The 17,774-nt window shown below is 40.9% G+C and overlaps 1 protein-coding gene across 1 annotated transcript in view; it reads right to left on the bottom strand.

Annotated features, from left to right (window-relative positions):
* Nucleotides 1-388: 388 nt before the first annotated feature.
* farsb (phenylalanyl-tRNA synthetase subunit beta) overlaps nt 389-17,774 on the bottom strand; it is a 31,045-nt gene continuing 13,659 nt past the window's right edge. Inside the window, exons 4-18 of the mRNA XM_026191546.2 lie at nt 17,700-17,772; nt 17,462-17,577; nt 12,876-13,026; nt 12,683-12,791; nt 12,416-12,486; nt 12,267-12,328; nt 11,853-11,904; nt 11,690-11,751; nt 10,172-10,379; nt 9,975-10,055; nt 9,733-9,825; nt 9,107-9,224; nt 8,689-8,841; nt 1,716-1,863; nt 389-1,362 (exon numbers count right to left, since the gene is read on the bottom strand). Of these exons, the coding sequence (XP_026047331.1) occupies nt 582-1,362; nt 1,716-1,863; nt 8,689-8,841; nt 9,107-9,224; nt 9,733-9,825; nt 9,975-10,055; nt 10,172-10,379; nt 11,690-11,751; nt 11,853-11,904; nt 12,267-12,328; nt 12,416-12,486; nt 12,683-12,791; nt 12,876-13,026; nt 17,462-17,577; nt 17,700-17,772 (2,278 nt within the window). The 3' untranslated portion in view covers nt 389-581. The remainder of the gene's footprint in view (nt 1,363-1,715; nt 1,864-8,688; nt 8,842-9,106; nt 9,225-9,732; nt 9,826-9,974; nt 10,056-10,171; nt 10,380-11,689; nt 11,752-11,852; nt 11,905-12,266; nt 12,329-12,415; nt 12,487-12,682; nt 12,792-12,875; nt 13,027-17,461; nt 17,578-17,699; nt 17,773-17,774) is intronic.

The following is a 17,774-nucleotide window of genomic DNA, read 5'->3' on the forward strand; positions in this document are numbered from 1 at the left end:
TTTCTTGTTACTTTTGCAATTGGGAGAACCACACCTTAAACCTGATTTGCTCATACCAAATCCAGTATAACTGAATCCTGACAAGTTAATTTCAGCCGAACCCACCTTTGTCCTCTCAGCAGGTTAGAGCATGCAATCTGTTACACCATGCTGGCCTGGTTACTTTGTCTAGTGCAGGAATGAAGCAGTTAAGCTCCCTTTGCTACAGTAGAGTTTAAAAGAATGTGAGAGCACCTGTCAGACTTCATGTATAGTGCAGATTGATGTCTGCATGGCTTGTTTTCTTACAGGAGTCCACTGGCTTCACAAATTTCTTTTATTTGTTAGTAATGTATAAACAGGTGCAGATGACATGTGGAAAAAACAAAGATTCAGAGCACTCAAGTCACAAGTTTGAATGGCTTTAATTGTGTCTGAAGGCAAAACCCTTTTGGACTTGTATCAAAGGATAAAGAAATGAAGCACCTGAGCATTAGCCTCTTTAATACAGTGATGCTGGAATATTAACTGAACATTGCATTTATCGCCCAGCTTACACCAAGTCCACAAAATCTCAGATGGCACTGTTCTGTCTCAGTGATTCAGATCTTATTGAAAGCAGCCACATCCACAGACTGAACATATTCCTCGAAGGCGGTGATGGCTTCCTCCAACATATCAGTGCCCACTTTATCGTCCTCCACCACACATCCTATCTGGAGCTTCTTGATGCCGTAACCCACTGGCACCAGTTTGGACTGCCCCCACAGCAGCCCGTCCATACTGACGCTGCGGACGCACTCCTCCAGCTTGGACATGTCCGTCTCGTCGTCCCAGGGCTTGACGTCAAGCAGGATGGAGGACTTGGCAATGAGAGCTGGCTTCTTGGATTTCTTGGCGGCGTACTCGGCAAGACGCTGCTCCTTGATTCTGGCCACTTCTGCGCTCTCTGCCTCATCGTCTGACCCAAAAAGGTCGATGTCTTCCTCGTCACTGGCATCATTTGGCGTGGCCAGGGGAGTAGCTGGGAGGACATACCGACTCTTGGCTGATGGAAGACGAGCTCTGTCTGTCTGGAAAGAGTTTATGTGGTTGTACCAGCGCCAGAGGTGGCAGAGCGTCGGTGAGGGAGGAGAGGGGATGGCGTCAAACACGATCATGTCAGCTTGGGATGCCACAAAGCCCTCGATGTAGCTTTTGTCAGCCAGAAAATCACTGAGAGCTTCGAGGCCCACTTGTGTGCTCACGTCACCAAACACAGTTTTTGTGGAAGTCAGGCGGGAGTGGGCGCTCTGCTGGGATTCATCTCGTGTGGGGAACCTGTGCTTGATGACTTCTTTCATGGGAACGTCGCGTGTGAGGGGAGTTTCAGCGGTGTGGCCACTGGAAGAACCAAGGCAACAGAGCAACAGGTAATGAGTCACTCAGTTTAATTACCATGCACTAACCCCAAGGCACAAATAGGCTAAATTAAGATCAGGCATGCATGCGCAAGCCCACACACAGACGCACAAACACATGCTACAAACACAGTGGAGTGTTGTTAATTTTTAATTATTCTGACTTCAGTAAAAACAGCCCTGTTACTCTTATATAAAACAATGTTTCCACACAGTTCCGCACAGTATTGTCTCCTGATTAACCAACTAAAAAAAAAAATCATCGGCAGCACACCCCCGTAACATACACCAAACAAACAGCTATATATGGTTTTAGGTTTAGGAAAGTAAAATCACAGGAAGGGTTCGATGTCCATCTCCAGGGCGGAGCAGGGCATTGTCAGCTCGAAGCGATTGATGACATCTGGATGAAGCACTCCGAGACGCCCGACGTTCTTTCCACGGACAAAGATATCAGCACAGCGACCGGGGAAAAAGGTGGAATCTGAAAGGGGGAAAAAATAAATAAAGTTAACAGTTTGGCCCCACTTCCTTCTTGTTAAAGCTATTTTAGAAGAAAACATTGCAACAGTTATCTTTTTCTTTTAGAAAAAGGCAGCTTAGCTTTCTCCTAATAAAAACCAACGGACTGATTCTAACAGTCAGACCACGTGTTCAATACAGACAATGGCCCTCTTTGCCATCATGAATATACACGTGTTCTTTAGTAATGGCCAATTTTGTTCATAATACAGTGTGAATGTTCATGACATTCATGACACAGTAATTCTGAATTATAGCTGCCAAAGTAAAAAGCAGGAGAATTTCCACATAAGGAAGCTTTAAGAATAATGGTCAGAGTTTAGGCCAGAATGGCTACCTCGTCTCTTAAGATGTGACAATGGTTAAAAATGTGAGGCCGGGGGCAGCAATGAAGCAGGATTGTGTCCAATGACAAAAAAAAAAAAAAACTTGGAAAAATGAAGCATATGGAGCATCTGATCTTTTAGCCCAAGACAACGAACCAGCTACAATTACTGAAACATCCTAAAGGGCAGGGGTGGCCAACTAATCTACCCAAGGGGCCACAACTGGGACTGTTGTGAAGGGCGGTACCAAGCAGCTTCTAAAGAAAGCTCATCAGTGTGGCCATCCACCTAGTCCCAGTCTCTCACTGGTTTTACCCTTGGGTAAATTTTTTAAAGATGGTCAAACTTTTTCCTTTCTTCTGTCTCGTCTTTGTATTTTTGAAACATTTGTTACATTACAATATATAAAATGATTGAAGTGGGGTTAGATAAATAAAACTGATTTGAAGGTCCACTGCCCTGATTGGATTCTGCTCACAAATAAAACAGCTTAAATTAGACTCCCAGGTCTTGGCTACTAACACCTACACCTGGCACCAACTTATACTCTTGCCACAGTCCAGACTCTTGAGCTCCCGCGAGAGCAACCTCTTTTGTTGGACAATTATCACCTCCACAAGCTTTTCGTACCTTACTGTGAAGCAGTTGTTTTTTTGTTTGTCCCCCCCCACCTGTATTACTATCTAAACACCCAACTGTGATGATTTAGGTGTTTCTTGGATCCTGTTTGTGCCATAGTTGCAACATCTCCAAATGAGGCGTTTTGCCAGCTCCTTGGACATGCTTTGTGTCTCTCCTGCTTTACATTACAATGATCATGAGTCAAGTGCAGCATGTGGGCAACACTGTGCAGCTTTTCTTGTTCCTTGATCATAATTTGTTCACCCACGTTCATTATCACTGGTTAGCTGATAAGAATAAAGCCAAAACCTCGAAAGGCTTTACTTCCTGTGCATCTTTTTTTTTTCCCTTGAGAAGAAGAAAAAAAAAAAAAAAAAAAACACTTCAAAAACTGAAAACAGCCCTCTGGACTGAGTATGAGCTTGACTCTTACCGTTTATTACTGATCAATGATAAAGCACAGAAAGGAACACCATTTATGTGAATATGTGATGGGTCATTACTCTGAAACAACCACCACTGGAGGCCATTTGACCATAATTGGCTTAGTCTCCCTCAGACATGATGCGGAAAGTGTGTCAGCATCTGGACTCACCAAAAAAAAAAAAAAAAAAAAAAAGGTCACTTTGCTCCAGATGGGAAGAAAAATTCGCCATCGACACAAATATGAAAACACTTTTGTTTGTGTGAGAGGCGTTTGCTCACTTTGTTAAAAAACAAAAACAAAACCACTGATTGAAAGACGGACTTGTCAGGAGATAACAAGATACAGGGGTTGCTATGACTACAGCCCCACACACTCTCACACAGACACGGCATTCTCCCATCGTGCACCGCTTCTTCCCACGCTGCCTTGCTAATGGGTTCCAGAGCCCACCGCTTAGATCTTCCATCACTGCTGTGGACGAAGGCTTACGACAGAAATGCATGAGCTTTCAAACACGTGTTGGGCTGCTAGAGCAGAAAACGTCGAGCAGTTATTTCAGTGCCTGTTAAATTAGTGGAATGTGCTTGCGTCAGTTCACACGTCATCTTCTTGCACCGTGAACAGGATGCCATGGCAACTACATAAATAGCTCGGGTACATCTTAAATAACCAATCAGTCAATGAAAACCCCACACTTGAGCCCCGCTACTTTCCGCCCCCTCTCCTCCAACTTGCAGTGGAGCTTTCAGCGGAAGCTGCGGTTAGATCGGCGCATCATCAACAAGTCCAACTGGACAATTTATCACCATTATTTTATTTAGAGAGAAGTTCTTAATCAATTTAATGAGCAGCAAACTGCAATGAATGCCTCACTGTGTGAGCAGGTGCACATCTGAAATTAGTACCAATATAACTTTCATCAAATGAATTTCAGTAATCACTTTTATGTTCTTTGAGGCTTTTCCCTGCTTTTAATTCCACATTTTAGGAGAACTTGTGAATGAGTTAAAAATCCACCGAATCTTATTCCAGGTCTTGCTTTTATAGCTTCAGCCGTCATTTCTGCTAATTATGATAAACAGTGTGTATTCCTGAGATATGATATAGTTCTACCCTTAAAATGAATTCAATCTAGGTAAGAGATTGCTTAGTTACAGCTGGGGATGGTCTACAGTTTTGTTATCACCATTAAAACTAATGTCAATAGCAGATGCATAATGTGTTTTGCTCATGCCAATGACAAATCTCTACAGCACAGAGGGAAAAATATTAGGCTGTGTATGTATAGACAGAAGAGCCTGGTTTGTAAAATGTTGCACATTTACAACAGCTTACTTGGTTATTTTTAGTACTGCTCACCGTTTTCGCCCAAGTAATTTTGTATAATGTATTGCTTCATATAAAGCAGACCTGATCACTTGTTTCTGTGTTGGAACACCGAGTTACGTCACCTAAATCTCAGGACCTTTGTAAGAGGTGTCATTACCACATATAAACAGGAACAATAACCAAAGGACAGATTGAAAATAAGTCCTTTAGTGTCATTAAACTGAGCCTTCATCCTGTGAAGCACACACACACAGACTGATCGCTCTAGGTGAAAAAGCGAACAAACATAGAAGACATGATACTAACAAATGGGCCGAGACCTCGCATTGGACACAGTTGTTAAGTGAAACGTGGGCATCTGTCATTTAAGTGTTTTCTGCTCTGCCTCTGTTCCCCTGACTCGTCATTTCATCGCCTTTCTGCACTGAGTGGTGGAAACACGACTGACATGTATTCCTGGGGAGCGATGCTGAGGGAGCAGCAGAGCTGCTGATGGACACATCCTGAGGACATGTGTCTGCATCAGGTGGGCTATGAGACTGGGTCACGACCTTGTAATGGGTTTAAGGACATGCTGACATGTGTGGGGCTAATGGTGCATAGAGACTAGAGGAAAAAACAAATGGAGAAGGTAGAGTGAGTGGGAGTGTGTGTTCCAGTATGTTGTGCATGAGAGCAAACTGTGAGGATGTCAATTTCAGCTCCTGTTTGAAGTATGTGTGTTACTTTATGCCTGTCAGATGGCCAGTCTAAGCACCCGTGGGTGGGTGCTGTATGTGCCAGTCTGTCTCGTTGCTCGGCACTGCAGTGGGTGACGTGACTCCTGTGCTCCTCTCCACACTGCAGCCTATGCACGCTCTCATACCTAGCTTCTTTCGTCTGCCCCCCACCCCCAAGTTTTTATCTGTACCCTGTAGTTTCCCCCCCATTGTTCCTCTCCCATGTCTGCCTTCAATCCTCCCCACTCCTCTCTCTGCACTCATCTCTCATCCACCGATACTTGAGCCCATTGATTTGCAGTCTGAATGGGCCAGTACAGGCAGATATCCTACAGCGTGACCTTGCAAAGCCCAAAGGAGAGGTGGGGCGGAAGTGGTGGGTGGAGAGGTAAATAGGTAGGAAAATATGGGTCTGGGGGTGGGGGAAATGGAAAGAGGCGAGGAATCTAAAACTGAAATGAATGGATGAGAATCCCTCTGGGAAACTTGGGGCAGCTCAGATGCATACAGATTGGCCTGCAGTCGAACATTTCTGATTAACAATCTCATAGGAACAGAGCAACTGCATCAGAAACTGAGTCACACCTGCCATTCAAACTTAGCTTTACAGTAAATTTGACAAAGCTGGTCACGTGTCACCACATGTTAATATCAGCGGACTGTGAAGAAGAAAATGCATTCACACTGTACAGTTTACTGCTTTCAAGCTCTCTGTGATTAAAAGAACCTTTCAGAATAAAAGGTCAGCAGAATTCTCAACAGGCTTCAAGTGCTGATGCAATATGACTAATTTCATTCACAGTGACTTAAGAAAGAATCCCTATGAAAATGTGCTCAGATGCATTTCATCATTAGAGTGAAGTGAAGTGGTGTTCTGGGTCCATGACCCCGAAAAACCAACGCTGATGTGACACCTTTTATTTTTATTGAGCAAAGAGATGACAGGAACAGTTCAATGCCATATGTATATGAATGTAAGAGAAAGAGGGTTAGACTGATTTATTAGGGTGATGGGATGTGATTGCTGGACTTGCAGGTAGACCAAGGAATGTAATATAACACGTGTTAAAAATAAGGGTGTCACAAAAACTGTCATTTAAGTGATGACACGTTATGAGTTCCCACTAAAATGGTATCTGGTATTTTCCAGGTGTTAGAGACACTGGATGACACCAACATGTCAAATGTTGGCATCAAGTGTAGATGCATTGGCAGCACTGCAGCTTAAACATCCTGGTGGATTTGAGCCAGGTCTGGATGGTGTGCATTAGAATGATTTACATGCAGTCAACTTCAAAAGTGATATCCTTAACAAAGAATCGTTGTTGTTTTAATGTTTTAGTCACTATACCATTAATTATGAGGCACAGATTAAAAAGTGAAGCTGTGGTGTGTTAGATCCATCTCTGCACACACAAGGAGAGAGATACTGAATCCTTGCCTGATGATTTCATTAGATTTTTTCACATTTGATGCAACACACCTCCACCTCTGGGTGACTGCACAGGAGGCCAGGTGGAAGGCCACCTGTCTGCAAACAATTGCAAACAGTTACTCTCAGACAGTTTGGCAAAGGTTTACAGAGGAGCACCACCCATCTGCAGTGTTTCTATAATACAGACAATAGGGGACTCGACTCAACTGGTTCCACTCCTGTATAAAAGCAAGGCTGTCGATCATGATGTCATTTTGCCGTTACATTGTTGTCCTGTAACAACTACCTCATCATTGTGGATGGTTACGTTTACATATCTTAAACACATATTACACATGTAGAGTTAAACACACAAGGTAAAAGTAGGCTAATGAGATGCATTAGCCAACTTAACAGTTGTAGTTTCGCACAAAAACAGCAGGCCACTGGGCTTGTAAGACTTTGGATCTGGAGAAAACTAATTGTGAGGGTGACTTAATTCAGCAATTGACCCTTAATATTACCACATTGTTAAAATTTTACTGTTATCATTGGCTAAATGTGCTGTAGTGCTGCTCTTCACAATGTTAGCCAAGTCCTTCTCACTAAATAGTCTACTATCAATAACAGAGCTGAAATAACATAGGATTTCTAAACATAAAAATATCTGATGATTATCGGTCACTGTTCATATTTTCAGCTGTAGCAGAATGTTTAAGTGAGGAAGCTCTAAAATCCTTCCCACACATCTTTCAGATTTTTGGATGCAACTCACTCTGCAGCTTTCTAAAAACAAACAATAAAACATAAGTCATAACCTCTTCTTACAGGAATTGGTGAGCAATCTGGAGGTGAGGAAGGAAGCGGGGGTTGACCTTCACTCCAGTTCTTTATGTCCCAAAATAAATACATTTTAAAAAAAGAAAAAGAAAATAGAAGCCGGTCAGTCTATTCCAGAAGAGACTGAAAATATAAGCTACTGTAGCAACTGTCCACGTTCAGTCCTACCCAGACCAGAGGGGAAACCCGGTCATGCTCTCCATTAACTTTTTATTGAGCGAAGGTGGCTACTTGACAATTCTGTGTGCTAGCAAAAGAGAAAAAAAAAGTGTGTGGTCAGTTTTACACACACAAAGACCTGTTCTTCCTGCTCAGGCACTACAGCATGAAGAATGGGGAAAATAAAGGATCCTAACCCTGTCTGACGACATGTGTGGCAACCATGTTGTCAATGATAACTCAAAGATCTAAATGTTAGTTTTGGGCCACGACTTCCAAGTAATCAGATGGTGTGCTCAAAAATGCAACATCATACAACATAAGATAAAAACAGAGAGACCCTACAATGTGCTGAAGTTACAGCATAACTTCTGATTTATTACTCCGTGGTTATCCGTCTATGATTGCAACTCCTGACGTGTTTTTTGATTTAAACAGCCCAAGCAACTACCGATTATTCACAATCCATAACTCTAACTTCAAAAAAAAAAAAGCCATCAATCCATTTTCATATCCATGCCAATCACTACATCACCCCTATACCTTGTGTATACATACACAAGCTCCTGTATATCCTTCCTGTGGAGTTACCCTCACCACTGATGATGCAAGCCAGTGTGGAGTTGAACCAGAACTGTGTAGCTCACTGCGATGATAAATGTTCCCTCACAATAAAGCATGTACATGCTGCTCTCATAGCAAACACAACAATGCAGTTGCTGCTAGTCAAAGACTGGATTTACATAATGTCAACAAAACCTGCCTTTTATCATCACGAGGTAGATTAATTCATTCAACAGCTTGTACAGAAACAAAAGATCACGTGGTTTGAAATCTGTGGCTGGGATTTCTCTGCCTTCTACAAATCCAGTCTTTAGTTATTTGCCAACAAAGCTAGGCAGTACATACGTTCCTATAGGCCCACACCCCCCTTCATCTCCACGCTTCTTACCATCTGCAGTCTGGATGTGGTAGCCTTCTCCTCGGGCTGGCTTCACCTCCAACAGCTGCATGGTTCGGTCCAGTAGGCCGTGGATGACCTCAAAACCCGGACTCTTGTTGTAGTAAACAGCACAGAAACGTCGGCTGTTTCTCGCCCCAACATCTGGGTGGAAGGATGAGAGACATAAGTAACAGTTTCTACAATAAAGCTAATACACACAATTCAGTATGCCACATTTTAGGTTTTTTTTAATCCTGTATATTTATTAAAACATTCATTGACCCTTCTTTAATTAAATCTATCAACTTCAACTACGATTCGACTTGATCTAATTTGTAATGTTTAAGAAAGTTTTCATCTTTCCAAAACTGTACAACTCTACATGTAATAAATTTGTCTCCATCACTTCAGATTTGTTGACGCCTACCTTTGGTCTCATCCTTTAGCACCACGTCTGATATCTCAAACAGTTTAAGGGGAAGTGGCATCTTCCTGTTGGCTGCTATGGTTTTCAACAGACCTGGCAGCAAGGTGGTGCGCGCCACCTGGTGGGGAAAAAAAAAAAACGGGTCAAGCTGGAAACAGGCCTGCAGTTCCTTATGGAGGAAGAGGGCGCCCTCTTATGGAACAATCACAGTACAACATTGTGCTTCTGATTAGTTCTCAACTTCTCAAAATCATCCCAGCATTAAAAGTCTTTACCTTCTTCATTTTAAACTTAAGGAGATACATTTTAAAATGCACCTATAAACATTATTTGGAGTTGAAACATTTTTACAGATCATTACACAGACAGTGAAATGAACACCTGCAGATGACATGCTGAACATTTACGAATTTCACTGCAGCCTGTTGTTTGCCGTTTACTGTACAGTGTAAATATCCAATCACATAATAATCTAAAAAGACCAATTAATGCTCAAAAAAAATAAAATAAATAAAAAATCTACTCTTTAAGTTACTTTGAGGATAAAAATGTGACTCTCTCTTGTCTTTTTTAAAGGCCCAAAACACTTCATTTCATTTCTGTCTCTTTGTTTGACTGTATATTACCTGGAACTCAGCAGTCTTGGGGTTGGAGATATGAACTGCCCTCATCTCCGAGATCTTCTTCCCAAGCTTTTCTGCAATATCTTCTTGAGAACACTAAAGAAAGAGAAGATGAAAAAATTTGAGGATTTTTTTTAAAGAGAGACAAAAAAAAAAAAAAAAAAAAAAAAAAAAAAAAAAACAACACCCTGAACAAACAAAAAAAAAACCCAAACCAAGACAAAAGTTATGATTTTTTTTTTTACCAGGGCAAAGTTGAGGGCCTCTGTAAATCCAGCGGCTGCCAGGTCTTGCCTCAGCAGCTCTGTCAGTTTATTAAGTGGGAACTGTGAACAAATACATAAGAATGCACATGCTTGATTAGACACACTTGATTGTTTAATTAACTCAGCATTTGCTTACAGTAATGCACCATGTATAGAAAACAAGCAAAGGCAGCTACCTGGTTGGCTACAGTGTAGGTGCGTGGGGTGGTGCGGGTAATGTTGTTGAAACCGTAGGCAATGGCGGCGTCCTCCATGATATCGCAGGCGTGGATGATGTCCGAGCGAGTGGGTGGGATCTCGACCTCAATCTCATCACCGGCGCCGGTAGCCTGGGAGAGCAGGCACATCCTGGTCAGCAGGTGAGCAATTTTCTCTGTCGATTCACTGTCAGGAGAGGGGGAAAAAAAAAAGTGAGCCTTTTCATGTTACTGAACGTCCGCTGACACAAAGCATGAAATGCTTTAGTACCAAGACTCAAATGCAGAGTGTGAGTATCATTTTAAGAACATATACTAATAAACTGATCTGAAACTTGTCAATGGAAAGTAAAAACGTGGCTACAGACAGTTCCCACTGGTCCCAACATGGATTTATAGTCTGACAGAGTGGAACAAATCTGTTCATCAATAGTTAAACATATGTTTGAAATTTGGTACGATGTGATAAATCACTGATAAGATCTTTGAACTCAGCCCCACAAGGGTTAACCAACTTATCATACCAGGAAAGGGAGATGCTACATTTGAGCTTCGGTCATGAAATTTTTCCAAATCGGTCTCCTTCAAACACTGATCTTAGCATCTTCTGAGGCATTAAACTACTTTAAAATTCAAATCAAACTTATCCTGAGTAAAAAAAAACAAAACACACTGAACATACAGCTCAGACTAACACACTGTACTTGGTTAATGTGAACATATGTAAATCTGCCAAGTTAAACCATTGTAATAAATGTACACCAGACATATTTACTAAATGGACAGGGGCTACAGGAACACCGCCTCACTGTATTAAACATTTTAGCGATCAGAGTGACATGTCTGACAATTTTTAATTTTTATTAAATCTATTAAACCTAAAAATTACAGTATTTAAACTTGGGAAAGTTGCTCAAAGATGAGTTACCTAAAACTGACCAATCAGCAGCTATTGTTCAGTTTTAGGTAACTGCTCTCCATATATCAGTTAAAAATATACAGTGCTGTGAAAAAGTGTTTGCATCAACACATCTGGCAGTAATCAGGCCTCGGTGTGACTACTGAAATTGAACTAAACTTTTGTGATTCAACAAGGTAGGTTTGGGAAGCTTTTTTCTCTTACTTAAGGAAATCATCACTTTAAAAACTGTTTCACATTTTCTCAGATTATCGTTGTTTAATATCAAGATTTATCTGACAATATGAAACATGCAAGTGTGAAAAGAAATCAGAAAGAATTTTAAAGAGGGGTTTCTTTCTGTTTATCTGTACCGGCCTATATTGGCCGTAAAGGTCGAGAACTGAATGTAAATTCAGATTATCATTGTTTTACGTAAATTTTTGTTAATCTGAAACATGTAAACGTGATATTTATTTTGAAGCTTTATTATTAGTTTTAAAAAAGGCTTTTTTCCCCTTTTTTTAAAAAGCATTTTATCCATGCGTTTCATATGCACCTCAAACTCTGATAATTACACTTATACATAAATGACTTACTTGATGCCAACTTTCTGGTTAATAAATTTACCAGACAGCTTCTCCTTCCTGTAAGCCAGCTCCTAAAGTGTAAACCAAAAATCAAGAGACAAGAATTAAGAGCCATTCCAAGAAATTAGTGTCACATGTGTCACATTTCGGATAACTGTGGGTGATACAGTACTGGGTATATGCAGGTCTTGCCATCTGGGTACACCACTTCAGCCTCCTCTACCCTGAGGGAGAAAGAAGAAAACATCACACTAATTGTAATATTCAATGAAGTCAAAGCCGGGCTGAATTTAACAACACAGACAGACAAGAAGTCGGTGAAATAAAGTACAGCTTGTAGACGGGCTTTTAAAATGATATCCAGTAAACTGTGACAGCTGTTGGCAAACAGCTGCTGTCACATCACACAGCAGAGCATGGTAAAAAGTGAAAATATGACTCACTGCTAATGTAAACCTCTACAACACTATACTACACAGTCAACAACATGTCCACTTCCATCCTGAACCAGCATAAGTGACCTGACATCCCATTTACTGTCTGCCTGCAAACAGCAAAGCCAGCATTTCAGGAAGACGTGACATACGTGAAAGGCTGAGCACAATACTCGCTGAACATGGTCACCATCATGTCCAACACAGTCTTCGCCTGTAGGAAACGTGATCAAGTTAAAGTCAGTTTCTCATGACAGTGGTGATAAGTGACAGATTTATTGTTTTCTTCTCTCAACTGTACCTTGGTCTGGTCTGTCGCTGTGCACTCAATGAAGACATTTTTAGTCTTCAGGGAGATTTTTGAATGGTCCCCTGAAACAAACGGCACTTCATTTTACTGGAAACATTTTAAGAAGCGTTACTACTTTCCGATTTTAATCTTCTCTAACTATAGACCCTGAGCATTTCTGAACTAAATATATTAATTGTATACTGTGTAATCTAATCTAACACAAATTTTCCAATAAAAAAAAAGAAAATGAAAGCAGAGCGAGGTCACAGCGCTCACCGTTGATAATAGGAGGCATAGACAGAACAACGCCGTTGCTGTCGTAGATGACGGGGTACAAAGGTTTGTCTTCAATAATGTGAAGATAATGCCTCAAGTGGCTATCGGTCTGTAGGAATCAGCAGAACATCAGTGAGTTAGCCAAAACTACAAACTGCCTGTGTGACCCACAATGAGTCATTCACCTGCTCACCTTATAGAGGCTCATGAGCTGGGTGGCCGTGTACTCTTTGGTCTGATTGAGGGGCTTGAAGGAGATGTCTCCTGGACGTTTGGCTGTGTACGTGAAAGGACCAGAGATGGTGTCCAGGTCATGGGTCCCAATCGCCACCAGGCTCCTCTTTCTGCACAAACATACCAATCCGATATTACGTATCGGTCCGATACAAACCTAAATTACTGGATCGGATATTGGAGAGAAATTAAAAATGTAATCCATTAATCTATTAAATATCATAAAAGCATCTCACAAAACTTGCGACATGGTGTAACCCAGCTCATGACCTTAGCATGTCGGAGAAGTATGCGTCATATGATCGAGTGGCTGTGTTGTGCGAGAGCCGTCGGCTGTCTGGTGGAGCATTTGGAGCCTCGCTATGTGCTTCCAAACCGGCATTTCATCTCTGAGAAAGCTATCCCAGAGAAGTAAAGCAAGTGTGTAAGTTCATCTCTGAATGTTTGTAAAGCATTCTCACGTTAAGCTTAACAACCGATATATAGAGCGACTGCCTCTTCTTCCCTCTCCTGTTGCTACTTGAAATCACGAAACTGATCAATGATCGGCTGACTGGCCCTTCTGTCTCTCTTGTTGGTTTATCGCCCACTTTGGGCCAGAAAGTGGAAACGAGCGGATAAACAACAGCAGCACATTTAAGCTTGATAAGCTGTTGTTAGAATTTATTTAATATTACTTTCTGCATCAGGATCCTTTTTTACATAGCTGAGTGCAGGTAACTGTGCAGGGGCGGGTCTAGCAAAAAATTTGTTAGGGGGGCCAGGTAAGGCATTAACAGAGACAGGGGGGCACAAAGAAATACTTTTCTTTCTTATTCTCATTTAAAATGTCTAGTTTTTAATAAATCATTATCTGAATCTTACAACCAAAGTTTTCATCTGATGTAAACTGCAAGTCCATTATTGTATATAGTAACTATTAAGTCTAATAGTTAGTAGGTTATAGTACTTTTCCTTTAGGAAGGTACCATCTATGCAGTCTGCAATTCTGTTGAAGAAAGATGTTGAATCTATTTAATTATTGTAGAAAAAGAATTGATTTCTGTGCATTTTTTATTTTATTTTTTTACATGTGCATTAAATTAAAGTCGATTACGTCGATTAAGCATCATGAGTCAGAGGGTGGGCGGTGGTTCCCTATGTTTTTTTGCTGGGTTAGGGGGTTAGGGGTTGGCAACCCTATTAGTTAGGGGAAATATTAAACAACCTAAGTACTCTCTAAAATAGGGAGGAATAGTGAGGATGGAGTAGGTTTAAGTTTATTAGATTGATCAGTGTTGCTGAACTATGAAATATTTTGTGTGCAGTGTATTTTTTGCATACAGGTATAACAGAATAGCTTTAATGTTTTGCTTTTAATACTTGAGTATGAACTTCTACAAAATGCAGCAAAATATTTTTTAAAAAACAGTTTTATTGATGATAAAATACACAATCGGATTCATATCGGTATCGGCAGATATCCAAATTTATGATATTGGTATCAGATATAAAAAAGTGATATTGTGCCATCTCTAGTATTAAACAACAACAAATGGCCCCGAGACAACAATTTCCTTTGTTTCAATAACTACTAGACAGTAGAGTTCCACAGCCCAGGACAAGATAGGATATTAAAAAACTAGTATTAAATTGATACCTGAGCTGAATTGGTATTTATGTAACATTTATTAATACTACCAATGTTTTCAAATGTTCTGATTGTGAAAGGACTTTGCTCTCATTTGCAATCAAAAGCTGATGTGATGTGAAGTGTAACACATGGTTAGGAATAAATGTTAAAAAGAAAAAAAAAGAAAAAAAAAACCCTAGGCATCAAAGGAGCCTCTATTTTCATCTCCAACAAAAAGGCTGAAAATCAGTTGGGTGGATGCCCATGTGGCGTGTTCGAGACAACCAGGCCTGGATGAGTTAGATCAGTGTTTCCCTACCACTGTGCCACTGTGATAATCTTCCACGGCACATAGGTGTGCCATGAGAAATGATCAGGTGTGCCGTGGAAGATTATCTGGTTCAACCTGATTAGTATTCCAAGCGATCAGTGAGTAACAGGCAGAACAATTACATTCTCTTCCACTAGAGGGCAGTATAACTACTCTGCTCTAATTAAATGGGTTGAAGAAAGTACATAATAGTCATGCTGTGAGTGAGACAACGCAGCACGTAATAGCAATAGATAAATATTTGAAAAGAAAAAGTAGTCAATCTAACCTGGGTCCTGGAGAAAATCCTGACCCAGATGAAGGCCCTAGCATGAAGTAGTGGTTAGAAGGGGTCAAGTGTTTCCTGGACTTCAGGAAGACCAGGAAACACTTGACCCCTGTTTCAATCCAGGGGGTCAGTGTTGACATTGTGGAGGACTATAAATACCTTGGAGTTCACATTGACAATAAACTGGACTGGGATACAAACACCACAGCACTTTACAGAAAGGGCCAGAGTCGTCTCTATTTTTTGAGGACACCGAGGTCCTTCAACATCTGCCAGAAAATGCTCAGGATTTTCTATGAGTCTGTTGTGGCCAGTGCGATCCTCTGTGCTGTTGCATGCTGGGGGAGCAGGCTGAGGGTCGTAGATGCCAACAGACTCGATAAACTGATTCGTAAGGCCAGTAATGTTGTGAGGATGGATCTGGACTCCCTCAAGGTGGTGTCGGAGAGGCGGATGTTGTCCAAGATAAAGACAATGTTCGAGAACACCTCCCACCCACTCCATGACATGCTGGTCAGTCACAGGAGCACGTTCAGTGAAAGACTGAGATTACCGAGAAGCACCACTGAACGACACAGGAAATCATTCCTGCCTGTGGCCATCTCCCTGTACAACGCATCCACTTAACACACAGTTTACTGCAACAGCTACACCCTTCTTGCACATGTTCTTCCTTTTTCAGCTATTTATTAATAAGTGACTTTTATGTGTGTGTATATATATATATTGTGCTATTCTTAGTTAGTGTATTGTCTGTCCTTGTTAATGTTTGTTTATAATAAAGCACTGTAATGAAAAATAATTTCCCCTAGGCATCAATAAAGTATTCTGATTCAGAAGAAAGCAAAAATGATATATTGGGGACAAACTGAGCCAATTCCAGTATACCTGGTGCGCGGAGAAAAGTTATCAATATGCTTTTTGTGACATTTCTGTTTCGTTGTGTGCCGTGTGATTTTTCTAATGTGATATATGTGCCGTGACTCGGTAAACACTCAGTTAGATTCTGTTTGTGTGTGTGTCTGCGTGTTTAAGCATGCTTGCAAATAACTGTGTGTGTCTCTAAGCCTTCATAGGAGCATGTGGTGGCTGCAATGAAGAAAACAGAGCATATCAGTATTCTACGAAATGTTTTCTGTTATGATGGTATAGATGTTAATAATGTGAATAATTAACTCAGCCACAGGTCAGTGGCTCAGTTTTACTGTTTTTCCTGAAATGCAAAAAAACCCAAACCCTAGTTTATTTTTAAAGGTTAATACAATTTTATTATTACAATATGGTATTCATATTTTAGATTAATCTACATCTGCAAAATAAAATGTCACAAAAGCCTTTAAATAAATGTAGTCTTGTACCCTGTAGGCTCACTCCTGCTTGCTGCAGGTGTCACTGTGACAGCCCTCAGTGAGCTGCTTGATTAAAACATGGTATCAGACAAGGTTAACAGCTCTGCATATTTTATTTGAACTTCTGTAGCTTTCTGCCAAAACAAATTGCAACGAAATGGGAGCAGCTACAAAATTAGCTTTACTTCATGTTGGAGATTGGTAATCAGGTGGTTTGATGAATGATTCCTGCCAACTTTTTCACAGTAAAGGGGTTTAATAGTGGTTACTGTAATAAATCTATTTGAGCTCACCATCTCATTAACAGCACCGCCTTTTCGCTCTTTCCTGTATGTGTACAGAAAAGCTCCACGTTAAATTATGACAGCAAATTTGTCACTGTTGTTGTTGTGTTATCGGTCTTTTTCTTGAAAAGTGGGGGCTCCCTGGGCTTAATGTTGTCACACTTTTTATTGACAAGCTTGCTCCTAGATGTTTTTGCTCAAGGTGCCGTTTCACTGGCAAATGTATGTGGACCACTTGCCATGAAGGCTACAGAATGCCACAGCACTGTTTTGTAAATAAAGCATCAAAGTAAAAAAAAAAAATAGCATCCAGCATCTAGTATCAATAAAAAGTAAACAATTAAGTTCTTACGAAATTCATCCTTAGGCATGTGCAAAATCAATCTTAGGCAACGTAGGCCCTGATGATTTTTGGCTCTGCAGTGAGTTTCATGAGAGTAAAACTATCATCACAAAACATAAGTGTTGTTCTGCAAGATTTATTACTGGGTCTAATCAAAAACATTCTTAGTACTTTTAAATAAGTATATTATGTCTTTAGTTACCTAACTAGGTGACTTAGGACAGTAACAAGTGTCAGAGGTAATGGCAACATCGTGTTGGTCTTTTCATTGTAAGTAGCTGCAGCTAGCCATTTAGACTCAAATTTTTAAAGGAAACACATTCATGTTATATATAGTAGGTGGTTGGTGTGCTCTCACCTGCAAATGTTCTGATGTAGTTTCTCCTGCAGCTCAATGAAACTGTCATATCGCTCCTGTGTGAAAGTGATGTTCCTCAAGACTGCTGCCACAGCGTGGGGTCGCACTGCTTCCGTCTGAGGGGAGTGAAGCGCCGCAAACATAGGGTCAACAGGCAAATCGCACTGATACCTGTTCTAGGTTACAAACTATTTTTTTTCTTGTTAAACATTTTATAATTGTGAACATCTCCACACACCTCCTTAGTGATGATCAGCTTCTGAGGCTCCCCACTGAGTGGGCTAACACGTTTGTATCGGGGCACCTCCAACCT

The sequence above is a fragment of the Astatotilapia calliptera genome, chromosome 14, assembly GCF_964374335.1.
Source record: "Astatotilapia calliptera chromosome 14, fAstCal68.1, whole genome shotgun sequence".
Classification (NCBI taxonomy): domain Eukaryota; kingdom Metazoa; phylum Chordata; class Actinopteri; order Cichliformes; family Cichlidae; genus Astatotilapia; species Astatotilapia calliptera.